The sequence below is a fragment of the Drosophila persimilis genome, unplaced genomic scaffold (assembly GCF_003286085.1).
Source record: "Drosophila persimilis strain 14011-0111.01,24,50 unplaced genomic scaffold, DperRS2 tig00000652-arrow-arrow-pilon, whole genome shotgun sequence".
NCBI classification, from domain to species: Eukaryota; Metazoa; Arthropoda; class Insecta; order Diptera; family Drosophilidae; genus Drosophila; species Drosophila persimilis.
The window spans coordinates 267,455-288,105 of record NW_020825329.1 but is presented as its reverse complement, the minus strand read 5'-3'; the positions used below and the strand labels follow the sequence as shown (position 1 = coordinate 288,105).

Genomic DNA, 20,651 nt, shown 5'->3' with positions numbered 1-20,651 from the left:
ACAGAAGATGGGCGGCATTCAACTCGAGCCGTGGGATGGAGATAGGTTTGATGGGTGCCACCCGGGTTTTTGCGGCGATCAGTGTTACAGCGTAGTCATTATTGACTCTCACGCGACTGTAGATGACAGCGGCGTATGCATGAGATGACGCATCGGCGAATCCATGCAGCTCCGTTGCTTGAAGTGGCGAGGATAGATAGCGGGGTATGCGAACCTTTAGAAATAGAACCTTTAGAAATACAGTTGTGGGGGCAAGCAACCCCAGTGGATCGTAGATCTTGGCAAGCTCGGACAGCAAAATCCGTTTTGTCAGAACCCCTGTGGCGTCGGGAATGGTCAACTTGAAGGAAAGCTCGTCTACAGCCGGGTCCCAGCGTATTCCAAGAACCTTGACATATTGAGTTGGGCTATTTCCCTCTAGGGCTTCAAGTGGATACTCACAAATGTCCTGTGGCAGCGATTTGAGTAGTGACCAACAGTTTGAACTCCATTTTCGAAGTTTAAATTGAGCTTGGCTCAATAGCAAAATTAATTCATCTTTGAGTGCAATGAGATCGTCGATACTATCGCAACCAGTAGGGATATCATCCACGTACGCGTCTCGTACAAGCACAGCAGCAGCCTTCGGATACAAATCGGCATGATCTTGCGCGATCTGCTTGAGAACTCGAACAGCCAAGAACGGCGAAGACGCTAAACCATACGTCACGGTCAGCAATCGATAATGATCGAGTGTAGCAGTCTCCTCCTTTCGCCAGACAATCCGTTGGTAATGCGTGTGATCTTCTGAAACCAGGATGCCTCTAAACATTTTCTCAATGTCCGTACAAAACACATAGCGATGCTGACGGAAACGTAGACATACTCCAAGTAAATCCCTTTGAATAGGTGGTCCGATGTGTAGTCGTGAATTAAGTGAAGATCCATTGCAGTCCTCCCCAGAGCCATCGAATACAACTCGGCATTTCGTGGTGGTGCTATCTGGTTTAAATACTGCGTGGTGTGCTAAGTAATTGTGATTGGCGGGACCGTTTTCTACGGTAGTAGAAGGAATCACCTCCATGTGTCCTCGTTGTATATAATCCTCCATAAACTCGACATACTGTTGTTTGAGCGCAGGAAATTTTCGAAATTTCCGCTCGAGAGAAGAAAAGCGGCGTAGTGCTTGTGGCAGTGTGGACCCCATCGGAGGGGCAGATTCCTTGAACGGGTATTGGACGATGTACACGCCATCGTTTCTGCGGGCGTGCGTATGAACGAAGTGTTGCTCAGCGGGATCACTAGTATCAATGGTAGCGTCACTTGGTTAAACTCGTTCCATGTCCATGAACGATCGAACCAAAGTTTCCAGATCCTCGTGCGCGTGATGTGCTAGTGCGTGGTTGTGAGCATCACTACTGAGATGGTAGCTGCCTGTAATGACCCAACCAAAATTAGTGTGAAGTGCAATAGGATATTCAGAACCAAACTCTTTGCGTTGTCCAGTGTAAAGGTTCCAAAGCTGATCAGCTCCTAAGATCACGTCGATTTCGCCTGGTTTACCAAATGTAGGGTCCGCTAAGGGTAGATCACGAATTCTTTTCCACATCGGTGTGTTAGACTCGATCCTCTGGGCTGGAATCGAGGAGGTTAAAGTGTTCATAATCAGACCTGTTACCACCACTGAGGCCGAGCTTGTGCGGGAGAGCAGCGTGAATGTGGCGCGACCTCTAGTAACCCCAGCAGGATTTGCGCCTAGACCAACCACTGGTATACGAGCGTGGGTGCGCGGCAAACCAATTCGTTGAATAAATGATTCGGCGACCATCGTTATAGTCGAACCAGTATCCAACAGTATCCTGCAGGTGGTCTCGTTGCCCCAGGAGTCGACTATAGTGGCCAAAATCGTTGGCAATATGGCCTGACTCTTGGCCACGAATTTCCTCTCCAATGTATGATGGCTGACCACGGCAGGATCAGCGTCAGCAGGGAAACTGGACGAGCGGACGGGTGAGTCAGCGGAGTTATTGACATCAGCGGAAGCCGTGACAGAGCGTATGTCCTCTGGATGAACAAGAGTGTGGCTTCAGCTTACACAGACGGCACGTGTTTGTGGAATTACACTCCTTGACTTGATGAGATCGGCTTAGACAATTGAAGCACAAATTACCATCCCTTGCGAACTTGCGGCGGTCCACAACATCCAGAGCCTTGAATTGAGTGCACGCATAAAGACTGTGTTGCTCGTGACAATATACACAATCACGAGCAGACGTATTTGGCACGTCCACATGATGAGTAATTGCACGACGTTTATTCAGCACCGTGTGTGTATCCTGGATTAGCTTTGGATCTTGACAAGACTCAAGTGCATCGCAACGGGCGAAGACAAAGCCGAACAGGTCATTTATGGTCACGTTTTCCTTGCACGATTCACAGGAGGTGGCCCACGCTTCCTTGCATTCCGGGTCTAACTTTGAGAGCAAGATATGGATTAGCCACACATCGCGGCTGTCGCAGCTCAGCGCATGTAGACCACGTATACTTTCGTCAGCGGTGTCGACTATCTTACGCAACTCGGCGATGTTTGAACCCTTTGCGGTTGGCAACGAAAGAAAGTTTTGAATGAACGAACGAGCAATCAGTGACTTCTTGTTGTAGCGATTTTCGAGCCTCTCCCATGCGTCCTGGTAATTGGAATCCGATACGGGAATATGTTTTATCAGAGACAACGCTTCACCATCCAGATAGGATTTCAAATAATGAAACTTTTGGCACTTGGACAGACTATTCTTCTTGTCGACTGAGCCTAAGAACAAGTCACTAAACTGCCACCAATCCTCGTATCTGCCCGAAAACGTCGGAATGCGTATTTTCTCGAACTGCAGCTCTGTGGTTCCCGATGAGTCCCGAATCCTCTCCAGAAGTTGAGTTTGTCCCTCAAATAAGCGTTCCACAGTGGTCGATAGCAGTAGATTTGAGTTGTCGTGCTCATTCTCGTGACTGCTCCGGTCACGTATGGCTTCAGTGAAGATACTATGCGCACTAAAGAACCTTTTCTCATATTCGGGGATGTCCAAATCCGGATCCACGTATTCATCTTCATCATTATATTGGACCAGCTCTTCAGACAGCTCCATAAAGCGGTTGAAAGTTGCAACAAGTCGGTCCAACTTGTGCTCTAATGTTTGCACAGAAGTACATGACTGTACAAACTCTTGAGCCTCCGCTGCCACGCGAGTTAATTGGGATTTGCAGGCCCCACGTTGCTGAATTAGACGATGCACTAGGGCCTTCATGGCAAACAGCGGGTAACGGTATCACTCAATATGTATATAAATAAGCTCAAACGCGGAGATCCGGCTCGAAGGACCAAAATTTGCTATGGTTATGAATTAGGGGACTGTATAATCGTTTATATCTTGAGCTTATTTATTTTATTGATTATTTAATATTGGTGGTTATTTTACAAGTATATTACAAGAACAGCGGGGGGATCGTTTCTGCGGCGGTACAAAGTATGCGTGCGGGCGGTTTCGTCTAGAAATTTCTACTGACTCAACTCCGCGAAAAGAAGTCGAGCTAAAAGGGAATTGGAAGATCAGGCGATGCGACGGTCCAATGCCAAACGGTACACATCGTTGTGTGCGTGTGCAGCTGCGGGCTTGGCTATGCGTGTGAGAACATTACAGCTATGTTTTGGACACGAGCAAAACAACAACACAGCTATGCGCGTAAAAATAGTTACTTAGGCGGTGTACTACAATCATGAGCGTGTAAATAGGTCAATCGCAATATACATGAACATTGAATTAAAAACTACGAGGCTCATTTCTCACCATATACATATAAATGGAGACGTCTAACAAAAATAAATAATGGGAGTAAATAAGTTAATTGATGCTTTTTTCCTCTCTCTAAATGAGCGAGGGACCCGCACTGCGTGGCCAGGATAGTTCCTTCGAGACCAGCAAAACCAAGCCAGGATGGCGGAGCTGTGTCCTATTCCCTATGGATTTGCCAACAAAAAGAATAAATTTGGGGTTTCTTTACTCCCCCTTTGGAGCGGACTCACACTTGTGCTTTTTGGGTCTACTTTCCGACCCGCTGGTCAGCTCTAAAGTTCTTGGTGTTTCACTGATCTTGATCCCCTGGAATCACAGATTTATTTATTTTCTATCGGGTGATGGCCACTACTCCATCCTCATCCCACTCACTTTTTCTTTGAAAACTAACAAAAATCACTAGATCACTATGTCCGGCGCGCATGCTCCTCCGTTGCGGGAATTTCTTTCTCTGAACCCCCTCTTGGCTTAGCTGCTCTGTTTAATGCTCCCGGGCCGCTGATCCCCATCGCTCTCTCTTCTATCGCCCTTGAACTAGGTTCAAGGGCATGGCCTGATACGGGCTGCTAGCGGCTCTCTTTTCTTTGGGGTATGGGTGAGTTGGCTTCGGGACTCCGTTATGGGATGAGATCGGAAATCTTCTCTCATAACGGCTCCGGAGAGCGCGCGGAACTCTCACTCTCCAGGACCAGGTGGCGCCACTCTTGCAAACCTTTTCCCCTTAAATTTTGGCCTTGCCACTATGTTCGAACTTCCTTCCTCCTCACCGCTTCTATGGGGTATCACCTATCGATATCTTCGCATGCAACATGTATTTACTCTTGCACCCGAAAAAAATATCATAACTATTCGAAATATCGATACATGCCATTGTCTTAAAGATCTAGTTCCGCGGACTAGCTCGACATGGAACTAGAGATCGGAATTGATTAAAGCTGGAACTTCTACATCAATAGGTTTATACTTTTAAACTTTACAGAATTACTTCAAAACATTTTACCTTGATAATTTTCAATGCGTTCGTGCAGAGTTTCCATTTCTTGTGCCATTTCGTCCCGTTCTTTCTCCGCCTTCGATTTGAGAATATAAGCTTCATCTAATTTAACGTTTAATTTGTTTATATCTAAGTTTAATGAACTAATCATATTGGCTTTCAACATCATATCATGCTTAAAATCTGCCATTGTGTTACTTAACTTGATGATGTCACTTCTAAGGCTGTCACGTTCGCGCTGTAGTGTTTCCTTAATTCTGCGAATATCGTCTGTACGGCCATTTGCATTTAGAACATCTTTTTCCAATGAATTAATATTGTTTCTGCAAAAAATTAAATTATTGATAAATACAAATTGAAGAATAGAAATAAATACTTGTGCCGCAAAATTTCACTATTGAACATCATAACCTTTCGATTTAATTTATATAATCGTGTTGTTGCGTTATTTTGATCTTCAATTGATTTCTTTAACTTGCTAGTCAACTGTGTAACAGTATTTGATTTTTCTTTTTCTATTAGCCTTAGTTGCTTAATCATTTCCTCGTTATTTTTTTGGTTTTTTGTCAAATCGGCAATGTCTTCCTCGTATTTGTGCATTGTCTTATTCAATGCGTTAACCTCGCTTCTGTACTTATCCAAACGTACTCTTTGACGCTCATAATCCGAAATCTTTTTACTTAATTTGCGCATGGTCTCAGCTAAGTCCCTATTTGTTATATCTAGTTTTAACATAGTCTTACCATGAGCGTCTTTTTGCTCTTCCATTGTCTTCATTAGAGCTCGCAACTTAGACTCGACATTCAGGCGTTCTCCTTCAGCAAATTTGGCACGGGAAGCCATTTTACTCATAGCATCTTCATTGTTCCGAATGATATACTCCAAATTTTCGGAGTAATAGCGGTTAGTAGCTAAACGCTTTTCAAGATCAATAACTTCTCCCGCCAAACGATCGCGTTCGCGGAGTATTATGTTCTTGTATTTGGCCAGGTGTCCGAATCTTGAATTAATTAGATAATTAATATTAAAAATTATATACATGCAGGCTTCTGATTTACTTTTAAACACATAAATTAACATTAACATTAACACATATTAATGCTCCCGTTTTTTTCATTTTTCTCGCCGAAATAAAAAGTAAACGGCTTTTTATACAACAAAAAGAATCTTTAATGCAAAAGGGGGAAAAAAACGATAATTGATGCATTAACATAAATTTGACACCAAACTAGGGCGATTTAGCTTGTCCCTTCTTTATTAATATTATTTTTTTTTAATCTAACCTCAAATTTTGCTCGAAAATAATTGGTCTGGATAAAAGCGCGTTTTCGTGCTAAGAGCTCATTTATTATACCCGATACTCAAAATGAGTATTGGGGTAGTTTAGATTTGTGGTAAAAGTGGATGTGTGTAACGTCCAGAAGGAATCGTTTCCGACCCCATAAAGTATATATATTCTTGATCAGCATCAATAGCCGAGTCGATTGAGCAATGTCTGTCTGTCCGTCTGTCCGTCCCCTTCAGCGCCTAGTGCTCAAAGACTATAAGAGCTAGAGTAAAGTTGTTTTAGATCCAGACTTCTGTGATATGTCAATGCTACAAGTATATTTCAAAGCTTTGCCCCGCCCACTTCCGCACCCACAGAGGGCGAAAATCTGTGGCATCCACAAATTCAAAGATACGAGAAAACTGAAAACGCAGAATCGTAAAAGATGACTATATCTTCCAGAGTGCAAAATCTGAACCACATCGTATAATTATTATGGCCAGAATCAAGAAAACAATTTCATTCTTTCTCGCTCTGTCTCTCTCTAACACACAGGTTTCATGGTCGGTTTTGCCAATTGCAAAATATGAGTTCAAGGATCTCAGAACCCATAAGAGCTAGAGCAACCAAATTTGGTATCCACACTCCTGTGATATCGGACCCTGACCGTTTTGTTTCAAAATTTCACCACACCCCTTTCCGCCCCCGCAGAGGACGAAAATCTGCGATATCCACAAATCTCAGAGACTATTAACCCTAGAGTAACCAAATTTGGTATCCGCACTCCTGTTAGGTCTCACTATAAAACGTATATCACAAAATTTCGCCGCACCTCCCTCCGCCCCCACAAAAGACGAAAATCTGTTGCATCCACAATACTGCAGATTCGAGAAAACTAAGAACGCAGAATCATAGATAATGACCATATCTATCTGCTGAATCTGGATGAGATCAGATAACTTTTATAGCAAAAAGGAACAAATCAATTTGCAGTCGCTACGCAGCGCCAGACGTCACGTTCTGACTGATTTTCTGTCTCTCTCGCACGCACTCTTTGGCGTGTCGTTTAATATTCGCGGCGTCTGCCGGAGGAGAGCCATACTGACTAAGTATCGGGTGTAAATGTAGAGTTGCGGTGTCCGCAGCAACTCACAACATTCCCCCTCGTTTTTCTATCGAAACTTTGGCGAGTAATATTATAAATTGATATGATATTATAAATACACCTGTGTTGCATCTAAAATGTCTTGAGCTTCTTAAATAGCACACTTTCTGCCACCGTTTAGCTTGAAAACAAATAATTGAAAAAATAAGGCTTTTTTATCAAGTTGAATTTTTACGAACCTGCCATAATAAAATGAAACTGGAGCACCTCAAAAGGAAAGCGAAACGTTTTGGCTGAAAACGTAAAACGCAATAGTAAGTGAAAACCGGAGCCTGCTGGTAAATAAGATTTCTGATTAACACCCAAAGGGAAGTGCTTCCAAATCCTAGCTTCCTAGATCGCTTCGTGAAGATGATGGATTGAGTCTTTATCCCCAAGATCTACGCGTTGGACGCAGCGGCCGAGGGACGTCCTTTTGATAACCGATTTGAGAAGGACGTTACCTGTGAGATCGAAGTACTCGACGACGAGCTGGAGCCGGCTCAAGAAGACAACTCATCAGACTCGACATTAATGCGAGAATTCGAGGCAATGTGTCATGATGCGGAAAGCTCGGATACAAACTTAAGGGGAAAAAATCCTACAATACATATATAATAAACAACCCACAGGAGTTTATTGACACCTCACTTAAGTGTCTCCCAAACTGTTAGACATAGTCAAGGGGTCCTAGAGGACCCCTCCTTCTCGAGGGCCCAAAACCAACTGACTAGGCCAGTATAACCTCAGGAAAGACAGCTGGGAAAATATATTACAGCTATGGAGGAATTACTACCCTCCAAAGCACCAATATTCCCGGACACTCAGGACGACCGAAATCATTTAGTGAATCGTGGCCTTCACAGCAGCGTGCACCCATAAACTTATAGGAGAAAAAGGAACCCCACTGGTGGTCAAAATAATTAGATATCCTACATGGACGCTGCAGGACTTTCTTCAACGGAGCCAAAAGCACTAACGAGGAGAAGCATTGAGGAGACTATAAAATCATTCTGGCACGAAACTAGGAAAGCAAAACGGGCCTCTTGGCAAAAATTTTTCTCTGAAATCGAGGAAACGTCATAAGCAGCAAGGCTATGTAATATCCTATCAAAACCCACACCCTCATAAGAACTTATCGTATGTGGACTAACTGAGGGATTCCCACACATTTTACTCGATACTCATTTCCCTGGATGTGCACTAGGGCCTTCACGAGTGCACATTAATTCGTGCTAACAGTTCGGAATCACACTGTGCACAGTGTCAAAACTTGATTCATTTCTCCTTTTCACACTATCTGAGAATTGCACTCACACTTGCTTTTTTTGACAGTTCAACTGAATCATGACTCTAGCTCATACATGAGAATGTTGTCAATGTGTTTTTGTAGACAGTGTGAAATATTGATATTGTCCGAGTAGTACACGATTCAGTTAAGCGAGATGGGGTAATTTTTGTAATACTCATCGAGCCGGCACAACTCACTAGAAAGAGCTCGGTAATTCGGATGGAGCGCATCCTTAGAAAAACGGTACATTAGCAGGCTAGTTAGCAGTATCGAACGCATCATCCCATCATCCCATCATGACCTTTCAGAAAAAGAGGCGAGCAGAAATGGCAGCAATACGTCTGATAGACTAAGCCAAATCATCCATTTTAAATAAAAATAATATATTACAAAATCGACCCTACATATTCACATTTGGATCAAAGCTAGACAACCAGGTTGGAGGAGGAATCTACTCAGAGCCGCTATATATTAGGCCAAGCTGCGATTAAATCGCTAAATTTGATTCCCTCAAACTCGGCCACAGTTGAAAACTGCCACAAATCTTTGGCTAGATTCACACAGCGATTCCTAAAGACAAGGAGGATATTTGTCGACCAAGGGCCACCTGTAAGCTCAACTTAAAAGAGCAGGGACTAGACGGTATTTCTTCTGCTTCTTTTTAGGCCGAGCCACAAAAAGGCTACAACATTTGTGCTTAGCCTTCATAAATGACATGTCAGAAATGTCCACAATATGTCCCAGAGATGTGTGCAACACCCAGAAGGAAGCATTTTCGACCCAATAGGTTAGGTTAGGTTAAGGAGGTAGCCGGGAGGGGGGGGATAAGAGCCTCCCGCCCCCAAGCTCACTTGGACCTATAAAAGGTCCGTTGTGTTGCCGCATGGGCATGTGCCCCTTCTCGTTGCCTGAACCGTGAGAGCATACTACTGCAGGTTAAGGGCAGTCCTATCCGGTGGCTTGGATGTATTTGGACAAGGTCCCTGGTTTGATTTCGGACAGGTCCGAAATGTCCGTGAGGAAAGCGGCCCCGAGAATACGAACACGACGATTTTTAAGGGCTGGGCAGTGGCAGAAGAAGTGGGGACCGATTCCTCCTCCTCCTCGTCGCGACAACTCCTGCAGAAGTCGTTATGAGGGATTGACAGTCTAGAGGCATGAGTGCCGATCTGCCAGTGTCCCGTAATGGCTCTAGTAACTGCAGAGCACTGTGCTCTGCTGAGTTTATACAGCTCTGCTGAGCGCTTCTTCGATCGATATGGCCATATCAAACTTGAGACTTTACAGGAAACGGTTTGCTGCCATCTCCTATTGGCATTTTGCTCGAACAATTCGTGCGTGAGGAGCCTGCACGTAGCCAGTGGCATCGCTACTTGCTTCCTCTCCGATAGGAGAGGAATCGTAGTACCCTGCCTGGCTAGCTCGTCGGCGGCGTCGTTCCCCTCGATGTCCCTGTGGCCGGGGACCCATATAAGGAAGAGATCTAACTGCTCTGCGATCTCGTGCAGAGACCTGCGGCAGTCATTTACAGTCGCTGAGTTCGACGATATTGAGCCTAGAGCTTTGATAGCTGCTTGGCTGTCCGAGAAGACGCACACTAAGTGCGTATCTAGAAGTAGTTTGGAGACGATCGAAATGGCCTCCTTGATGGCTTGGAACACACTACAGTGATCCCGGCTGAAGCAATGACTGATGTTCAGCTCGCTGCAGTAGACTCCGCCTCCCACGCGGCCGTCTAGCTTTGAGCCATCAGTGTAGAAGTGGACCGCATTTGCAGGTCCTGGTTCGCCCATCTCCCAGTCCTCCCTAGGTGGGATTGATACCTGGAAGGGCGTCGAGAGGTGATCACTAGGAATACAGTAATCTCTCCTCTCTGGTAATTGCGGGAGTCTCATCAGGATTCCCGAGTGCCCAACCGCGGATGCTTTCCACAGTCTGGCTTCTGGTTCTTCTGGTTGCCACCTTCTTTCCTATGAGATCCACAGGGAGGAGGTCCAGCACAGTATCCAGGGCTTCCCCTGGAGTAGTGCGTAGCCCGCCAGTTATGCATAGCTCTGCCATGCGTTGAACTCTGCTGAGTTTATTGAGGCCTGTCAATTTGTCCAAGGCTGGCCACCATACCACCACTCCATAGAGCATGATTGGTCGTATGATGGCGGTGTAGAGCCACCGAACTATATAGGGGGTCATTCCCCATTTTAGTCCGATGGCTTTCCTGCAAGTGTAGAGGGCCACTGTGGCCTTCTTTACTCTATCCTCTATGCTCAATTTCCAATCGAGCTTTCTATCGAGGATTAGGCCAAGATACTTGGCGATGTTGCTGAAGACTAGCGTTTCCCCACATAGTCTTGGGGGAATCAGTACCGAAACTTTGTACTTCCTAGTGAAAAGCACTAGTTCCGTTTTAGACGGGTTGACGCCTAACCCGCATTTGTCTGCCCATTTCGACATTTTCGTGAGAGTACTTGTCATGCACTCACACAACGTCTGCGGAAATTTTCCGGAGAATGCTATGGCAACATCGTCCGCATACGCCACCACACGGCAGCCACCCCCTCTATCTCCCGCAGCAGTGTGTTCACTGCCACGTTCCATAGGAGGGGCGAGAGGACTCCGCCCTGCGGTGTGCCTCTGCTGACAAATCTGGTACACGTTGACGTCCCCAGTGATGCCTCAACCGTCCTGCATTGTAGCATCTGATCGATCAGGCTCACCGTCCTGGAGTCAACGCCCAGATCCGTCAGTGCACCCGTGATGGCGGTCGGAAGGATGTTGTTAAAGGCGCCTTCTATGTCGAGAAAGGCTACTAGGGTGTACTCCTTAAAGTTAAGGGACGCTTCGATGATCGATGTGATCGAGTGTAGGGCCGTTTCAGTGGATCTTCTCTTCCGATAGGCACGCCGTGAGATGCAGCCCCAGGAGCCGCTCCATCGCCTTTAGAAGAAAAGACGATAGACTTATGGGTCTGAAATCTTTTGGGGCAGTGTGCGAGGGCTTGCCTGCCTTGGGTATGAATACGACTTTGGTCTGAAGCCAGGTGTCAGGAATGCACCCGTAGGAGAAGATTCCCTCGTAAATTACTTTGAGCCAGTTAGTGGCTTTATGTCCCGCGTGAATCAGTTGGGCAGGGAAAATGCCGTCTGGCCCCGCGGACTTGTTGGGTTTAAAGCTTCTGATCGCCCAAGAAATGTTTTCCTGGCTTAGCAGTCTCAGGATGGCATTTGAGGCGACAGAAGGAGGCGCGAGGTAGTTGGGTCTGTTTTCATCGCAGCCAGGGAAGTGGGTATTTAGGAGAAGATTTAGCGACTCATCGCTGGACGTAGTCCACGACTGGTCGGTGTTCTTCAAGTAGCCCAGGGTTGGTGTTGTCTTCGAGAGAACTCTGCGCAAGCGTGAGGTTTCTGAGTTACTCTCGATTTCGCTGCAGAACTTACGCCAGGAGGCGCGTTTGGCTTTTCTAAGTTCTTTGTTGTAGGTTGACAGACTGTCCTTGTATTCGGCCCAGTTTTGCTCAACGTTTTCAGCCTTAGCTTTATTGAAGAGTCTCCGGGAGGCTTTCCGGAGTTCACCCAGTTTCGGATTCCACCATGCTTTGTCGAGCGCCTTATTGCAGGCGTCGGTAAAGATCTTAAGAAGACGAGTCGTGGCCTCCGTGGAGAACTCCTCCTCAGATGGGGGCTCAGGGAGAACACGACAGAGGTAATCAGAGTACCGAGTCCAGTTTGTCCGCCTGATGTTCCGGAATCGGACTGGCTTCGGTACCTATACCTATTCGACCCAATAATATATATATATTCTTGATCAGCATCAATAGCCGAGTCGATATTGGCATGTCTAACTGTCCGTCCCGATGAGCGCCTAGATCTCAAAGACTACATATAAGAGCTGGAGAACCCAAATATCTTGTAGACAAACGATAGTAGGCAAATCTTAATCAAATATATTTATTTAATTAATTAATTATAGAGTCCGGCCATAATTTGTATTGCTGGTTCGGGAGGTCTCTTCGCCGGAGTCGTATGTGGCTAGTGTGCCAAGTTAAAGCTTGACCTGGTACTTTGCTTTCATCTTAGCGATTTCATCTTTAACAGATTCTACATGTACGTATGTACCATGCTGACCCAAAGATAGTTCTCAGTATCTTCGATTGAGCTCACTGGATTTTGTAAAAGCTTACTAAGAGAACTAAGAATGCATTCGAAATACGAATAAAATTACTAATTACTAAAAAGCTATGTGAGTGTATGTCCAAATTGGTTTGGGAGCTGCATTGTCAAAACTACCAACGTTTATAAGCCAAGGTATATTAGAAGCTTAAAATTTCAGTAGATTTCTCTTCGCTTGGATGTGTTGACGCCAAATGTGAGCCCTTAGTCCAAATGGACACCCAGGTATGTTACCTCGGTTGTCTGAGGAATCTTGATGTTGTTCAGAGACACTGGTGCGAAAGTTTGTCTGTTCAGGGTAAAGGTGTTTGTACTTTTGCTCCAGTCTGCTAGTCATTTTTCCAAGGCCACGAGATAAGATGATAAGTGTTCCGTTGCTCTTGTTGGGCCCTTGTGGTGACTTAGGATGGCAGTATCATCAGAGAATGTCGAAGTTGTTGTAAGACTGCTGTGGAGACGAGAACGCTTTCCTGTGGTACTCCAGCTTCAATTGGATGATATTTAGAGGAAACCTTTAAATCTTACTGCGAAAATCCAATATTTAATGAATGTGCTATTGCATAATATTTGGATTTTGTGAATGAAGCCAGTAAGATAGTAAAAAATGGTTGTTAGTTGACAAGAAACTCACTGATAACAGTTAGACAAATACGACTCCACGGAGTCACAAACAGTTGGCTGGTCCAATCAAAAATGACGATCACCAAGCAACTGGGCTTAGCTCAGCGCTTTGCAGCAGCGGAAGTCTTCTCACCACTGATTTCTGCCGTAGCTTTAGAGACGAGGAAGAAGTGGACGCGGTGGAACACTTGCTCCTGTCCAGCTATCAGCAGAAAAAGGCTACAACACTTGGGCTCGCCCTTCATTGCTGAAATCTTAGAAATGTCCACAATATGTCCCAAAAAGATCGATAATTTTTAATGTCATCCGGATGGGTTACCTGCTGAAATTATGTCTCAAGATGTAAAAAAGGGGAGATTCCAAGCGGTTCCACAAAACGGGCCGAAATCGGTCTAAGTGGGCTAGGCAGCCCAGTATGTTAAAAATTAACAGACAAATACATCAAAACTAACTTGATTACGTTTTGTATGGAATATATACAACAAAATTTAATTGTACCATACACACATACCATGATACTAGATTTTTTATTTATTTTTATTTTTTTTTTTTATGGACGTTGACATGCAATGACTGCATCTATCAAGAGGCGATGCAATTACTGCACCGTCAAGTGGCCCGTGTGACACCAGCAGAAGGCTGTTACGCGCGGATCCCAGGCAAAACGCAGCCCTCCTCCCGCCCAACCGACCGAGGGGCGCTGCCGCATGACGCGCGGTGCGTAGCCGAACCAAACGCGAGCATGCAAGAAAGATAGATATTAGACTAACATTCGAGGAAAATTAGCACTAAACTTTTTAAGAAATTAAGCATGCAATAAAATACAAAATACAAAAACCACTACAATTACTAATTACTAGAAAGGTGTGTAAGGATTAGTAATTTAATAAGAGGAAGAGAATTAGTGTTTGATATAATATGGTAGAGGGAATTATAATCCGAGCATAAGACCCTAAACGGTTCATGCAAGGAATAATTCGATCTACAAAGTGGAAGGAACAACGGTATAAAGTTTCTAGTCAGTCTAATAGGAATCGTGAAGTTTATGCGGCTCAACAGATCAGGGCTGTCTATGTCACCCCTGATCAAGTTGTGCATAAATATCACACCAAGCATTTTTCTACGGTTAACTAAGGATGGGAGGTTTACTAATAATAGTCTACTAGAGTAAGATGGGAGTCTTACACCCGCATCCCAGTTAAGGCCCCGCAGAGCAAAGAGTAAAAAGTTTTTCTGTACTGATTCTATACGGTCCTGGTGTACTTTGTACTGAGGGCACCATACACAGGAGCCGTATTCTAAGATCGGACGAACAAGCGAGGTATAGAGAGTCTTTGTTATATAGGGGTCGTCAAATTTCTTTGACCACCTCTTTATAAACACAAGCACGCCCATGGCCTTATTTACCATGGTAGAAATGTGTTCGGAAAACTTTAACTTGGGGTCTAACATAACACCCAGATCATCCACCAGGGTAATACTCTCAAGAGAACCCCCAAATAGGGTGTAGGGAGCCAACAAAGGGTTAGAACGATGAAATGTCATAACTTTGCATTTCGAGGCATTAAGGTGTAACAAGTTTGCACAACACCATGACTGAAAGCTATTGAGATCGGATTGCAAGCGAGAATGAAATGAAATGTCCTTGTACTGGACACAGAGTTTAACATCATCCGCATACATAAGTACTCGAGAGTATGTTAATACTGAAGGCAAGTCATTAATAAAGAGTGTGAAGAGTAAGGGGCCTAGATGGCTGTCCTGTGGTACTCCCGAAGAAACCTTTACTGGTAAAGAGAGGGAGTTTTTGAAGAGGACTCTTTGAGACCTAGAACAAAGATAGCTAGAAATCCATCTCAGGAGGTTGGGCGGAAACCCTAAAAGGTCAAGTTTATGTGCTAAAAGGGAATGGTTTACAGAGTCGAATGTAAATAACATCCGTCTGTAAGTTACCTTGAAAGCCTTTAATAATGAAAGAGGTAAACTCTAACAAGTTCGTGGTGGTTGATCGCCGCCTTATAAATCCATGCTGAGTTGGAGATATAAGTGACTTGCAGAGATGTTGCAAGTGCGGAGTTAAACATTTTTTATGGAGAGGAATTATAAACGATTCCTTCCAGATCGGGGGGAAGCAAGAAGAATCAATGGACAGGGTGAATAGTTTAAGCAAAGGTCCACATAGAGCCTCGACGCAGTACCTGAGTACACAACCTGGTACCCCGTCTGGACCCGGTGAAAACACCGGCTTAACTAGTCGAAGATCTTGAAGTAGGGAATATTCATTTAACAAGGGACTGAAAATGCCGTTCGACCTCGGTAATCCGTATGGGTACGGTTGACCAGAGTAGCGTTCCTCAGAATAGGTGGTTTGGAAAAACTGGGCAAAAAGATCGGCAATTGCCTGATCATTATTTGCCGACGTATTACAAAATGATAGCGAGGATGGGTGTGTGGACGTTCTACGCTTACTGTTTACGAAGCAGTAAAACTGTTTAGGGTCCTGAGAAAAACGTATCCTGCAACGAGATAGGTAGTTCTTATAGCATTGAGCATTAAGAACTGAAAAGTTTGACCGAGCTATTACATAACGAGAGTGAGAAGTAGGAGAACCCACTTCTTGAAATTTTTTATAAAGTCTTGATTTTAAGTTTTTTAGACTGGATAACTCTTTGGTAAACCAAGGGGGTTTTCCAGATCTAATCGGACAAGAAAGCGGGACACAGGAATCAAAAAATGTGCCAAGAGCATTGTAAAAAATGTTTGTGCCTTTTGTGACATCAGTGACCATCAGTAGGGTGGTAGGCGTCTTCAGGTATAGTGAGCGGAAGGGCTCGGGTTAACAACACTATGGTCGGATCCGATACAAAGCATAGATCAAGCAATCGACCCAAGGAATTTTTCACATGATTGACTTGAGACAGGGACAGGTCAAGCAAGCCGTCAACAAAGTCATGTCGTGACATGGGCACTAGGATACTAGACTCGTTTACCAAAGACCAAACATTTCCTGGCAAGTTGAAGTCACCAAGAACTATCATACGATCTTTATCAGATAGCGAGGAAGCAACAGCGGTTAAAGCGGACAAGTGCTGTTCATAAATTGAAATATCCGAAGAAGGTGGGATATACGAGCAAGTAATGAATATAGCGAAAGCGGGAAGAATCAGTTTTACACACAGGAATTCCAGTTCCTGTTGAACTTGGACTGTGAAGTGTTCTGACGTGAAGTAAGAGTCCACTGCAATTAGAACCCCCCCTGCACGTCGAGACGAACGGTCCTTTCTAAAAGTTGTGTACCGAACTGCCAAAACCTCGGAACTAAGAATGTCCGGCTTTAACCAGGTTTCAGTAAACACAATAACGTGGGAAGCAAATGCAACACTATCCCGGAAAAGAATGCTGAGCTTACTACGCAAGCCTCTTACATTCTGATAGGGTACTAAAAGAGAAGTTAGTTTTTTGGAAAGGTTGGAGCAAGACGGGAAGTTGAGGAAGAGGAAGTTGAGGTTGAGGGTGGCACGCTGGAAAGATTTGGAAGCGATATGGGGGGCCTATTCTTCTTCTTAGCCTTAAACTCCTTCACCACCAAATGCTCCGGCCAAAATTTGGTGGAGCAAATGGTGTCAAATTGAGTTGGGGAGATGCTTATCTTAAACGACGCTATCTCCCTGGCATAAGAGAAGTTAAATTTCTCCACCTTTAAACCCACGGCTTTTATTTTGCTTTGAATGAAAGCAGTTACATCATTAGATGTGAGGTCAGGGGCCAGCCGTGAAACAAAAACTTGTCGTTTTGGTGGGACTCCCACCAGTGGTTTAGTCACCACAGGTCTAGTACCTGTGGTGACAATATCCGGAGGTCCGGAACGTCTATTTACTGGTGGGATCGGGATAGACGGGACAACTAGTGAACTTGCGGACACCACGGACACCGACGCTGCAGACGTACTTGGCTGCACAATCTCCGAGGCGATGAATTCGGCTACCGAATCTGCATCGCCAGCAGCTTTCGTTGCCTTTGGAGTGGCAAACGAGATCAACTGCTGCACACTTGGAGTGGTCGGAGTCAGTTTTTCGGCGGCGCACGGCTGAGTGACGGTTGGCACTTGCAGGTCCCGCGGAGTGACCTTTTTGCGCCTCGGAGACTCATTCAGCAGTTTTAAACCGCTAAACTGAGCCTCCATGGCTAGGAGACGATCGTATTGGTTTTTGAAACCAACGGTCAGCTCCTTAAAGCCACTCCGCGTCTGCCTCATGAAAGCCACCATGTTTTTCTCCACCGCACGGCATGCCTCGCAACTGTAATGCAGTCCATTACGTTTGGCTATAGCATCACTCACGAGGCCAGAAAATCCCGCGCATTTTGCGTGGACTACGCTGTCGCAGAGCCAGCAGGGGACATTCGGCTGATCGTGAGTGATCTGCTTCTTGCAGGTTTTTTTGGCGCAGACCACAGCGAATTCCATTTTTATTTTTATTATTTAAATATTTTCTTAAGAAAATTTGCAAAGAAAAATTAAAATTAAAAATTTCCAAAACAAATTGGTATCAGACCAATGTGCCAGACAACGCTCAAAGCGGAATTGGTAAGAAAAAAAAGAGAGCAGAGTGGAGAGCGGTTATAGCGAGAGCTACTAGACAGAGAGCGCTATTGCTCAGAAAGTTGAAAGAGCGAGGGAGAAAGAACAGTTATTGAGGTTGAGGTGATAGCGAGAGAGTGATAAGACAACAAAAGCTACCAGACGAGAGCGGACTGCAATGCAATACTCACTCACTGCAACAACACAACACAACACAAGCCGACGCCGAAAAATAAAAAGTTAAATAATATTTTAACACAAATCAAAAGGCATACTCGCGTAAAAGAATTGGTTTCCAGATTGTTGTCTGGTTAGGGAGTATAATTAGAATTTAGTTAGGAAAACTCCGGCTGTTTATTCGAAACAAAAGGAAAAAATGCGGAGCGCAAAACAAAAACACGTCTGATCACTACGAAAGAGAACGGATTGATTGATTTATAGATAAAGATGATATATTTCATTGGAGCACCTACGCAAACACTGGTCGTGAACATTGCCTCGAGAAATAGAAACATCAGAATGAAAATACACGCTTTGTTTGAAAAAAGTTGGAGGAAAGACAACTGTATAACTGCAACCGTATAGTCATCAGGCTAACTGTTACTTTCTTTTAGGTTCTGCCAATTTTAGCCGAATCCCACATCTACAAGAGGAGAAGTTCCAGCCAACTCCAGACGATTGTCGTAGCAGCAGAAGTGAAGGGAATCAATTGGTGGCAAAGGACGCCAAATTCTCTAAGGAATCTCGTTGCCGCAAGTCATTTGATAGCCAAATGCCCATAATGGAATTTCATTCAGGATGAAAATTACATTGTCTCATAGGCGCGGTCAGCATCCAGTGACTGCCATCTCTAACCTAGGATCATCGTATCATCATTGCCCTTCTGGGTGTATGTAAGAGTGGCTCTCAACTTATGTGCGGGTCCTGACTTTGCTGCCTGAAAGCAGCACAATGATGTTGGAAATGATCGGGGAAAGAGATCACTTATACACATGTAGTATCTGGCTTATATTCCTTGCATCCCACAAAATTAAGATTAAGATGAATTAAGAATACTATTACTTACTCTGCCGCGTCATCTGTTAGTCCACTATTTATATCTCCAAGACCATCACACTTTATTAGGACTTCTTGCAATTTCTCTTGGACCAACTGCTCGCGGAGAGCGGATGAATCAGATTCTTTCCATGCATCACCCAAAGCCTCTTTAAGTTTTTGCACAGCCTCTTCTGAAGTTAAGGTTAGTTCAAGAGCAAGTCGTAATTTGTTTTCAGAAGATACAATTCGTGGGCGTAAAAAATCATTATCAATGACTTCATCGACGTAGAGTCGGTGCAAATTAAAAATAATGTCAGTATATCTTTTAATTCTTGATGCCTCGAAATTGCGTTTAGCTTCCATGAGGACTTGGACCACCTTATAATATATTTTACAGTTTTTGAATCTGAACATTTTTTTTTAAATTTAATACGTACCCGGTTAGCTTCATTAAAAAAAGCTTCATTAATATCAGTAAACAAATTTAGTTCAAGAACATCCGCTTCATCCATGATTTCGTTAAAAATTAAAGGTTCTTCTATATCTGTTTCCTTAGGCTTATTTATTTTCTTCTTATCCTTTTTAGATATCATTATGGAAAATATATTTTAGTCCGTAAATGTTGCTTTTATATTGAATAGTCGGTAGACAAAATATTGACTGATTTGGCATGGCCAACATGCTCAGACATTTTTTGTATGTCCGTAAAACACTTAAAGTATTTGAAATTTTTTTCCTTTATATCTATGGTCACGGTCATCTTCATATATTTGTATGTACACTTCTAGCGCAACTTGCGTTGCTTCACCTTTTGTGGAGTCAAAGTTGCCAAAAAATTTCGGAGCTCAAAATATTTTGAGCTAAAAGTATATACAAAATGATGTCTAACAGTTTGAAAAATATATGTATATGGTGGCAGTTCTAACGTCGCACAGTGGAACATTCGGTAATTTCAGCTTGCTAAATTAATAAGTTCTGAAAATCTTCCAAACTTCTGCATGACTGCTAAAATTACTTGAAACTCAACAATAAAGTGTCAAAGCTGAAATTTGTTATCGATGCATATTTTCCTATGTATGTAAAATGTGGAATTTTTGTTAATTTTTTGGATCTGTTCGGTCAAACTCCTTTAAGGAACAAAGTACTCAAATGACCCTCGTAAAATAGAGAGCCTACGCTCACTTTTTGTATTTACTCTCACCATTCTTGTACTAAATTCACCACTGTATTCTCTCACTTATGCCCAGTGCTCAAGCACTAAAATTTGTAATAAATAGTTATTGCCTAATGCTCACTGGATCGATCGACTTTTCTCTTTCATATATAGACATTAATTCGTTTGCAGAAAAAACGAGGGGGAACGTTGTGAGTTGCTGCTGACACCGCAACTCTACATTTATACCCGATACTTAGTCAGTATGGCTATCCTCCGGCAGACGGCCTCCGGCTAATATTAAACGGCACGACAAAGAATGCGTGCGAGAGAGACAGAAAATCAGTCTGAGCGTGACGTCGGGCGCTGCGTAGCCACTGCAAATTGATTTGTTCCTTTTGGCTATAAAAATTATCTGATCTGATCCAGATTTAGCAGTCTGATAGATATGGTCGTTATCTATGATTCTGCGTTTTTAGTTTTCTCGTATCGTTGAAATTGTGGATGCCACAGATTTTCGCGTTTTGTGGGGGCGGAAGTGGGCGGGGCAAAGTTTTGAAATATTTTTGTAGCA

At 43.9% G+C, this 20,651-nt stretch overlaps 1 protein-coding gene and 1 long non-coding RNA gene across 2 annotated transcripts in view; both read right to left on the bottom strand.

Moving 5' to 3' along the window:
• Positions 1–19,517, bottom strand: part of LOC113566239 (cilia- and flagella-associated protein 58) — a 35,021-nt gene extending 15,504 nt beyond the window's left edge. Inside the window, exons 1-4 of the mRNA XM_026991010.1 lie at positions 19,362–19,517; positions 18,953–19,302; positions 5,195–5,818; positions 4,825–5,141 (exon numbers count right to left, since the gene is read on the bottom strand). Coding sequence (XP_026846811.1) covers positions 4,825–5,141; positions 5,195–5,818; positions 18,953–19,302; positions 19,362–19,517 — 1,447 coding nt within the window. The remainder of the gene's footprint in view (positions 1–4,824; positions 5,142–5,194; positions 5,819–18,952; positions 19,303–19,361) is intronic.
• LOC113566240 lies at positions 12,823–13,706 on the bottom strand. Its single transcript, XR_003409008.1, has 3 exons — positions 13,627–13,706; positions 13,318–13,561; positions 12,823–13,239 (listed from the first exon to the last, which is right to left on the bottom strand). It is a non-coding gene; the product is annotated as an uncharacterized LOC113566240 (long non-coding RNA).
• Positions 19,518–20,651: the final 1,134 nt, after the last annotated feature.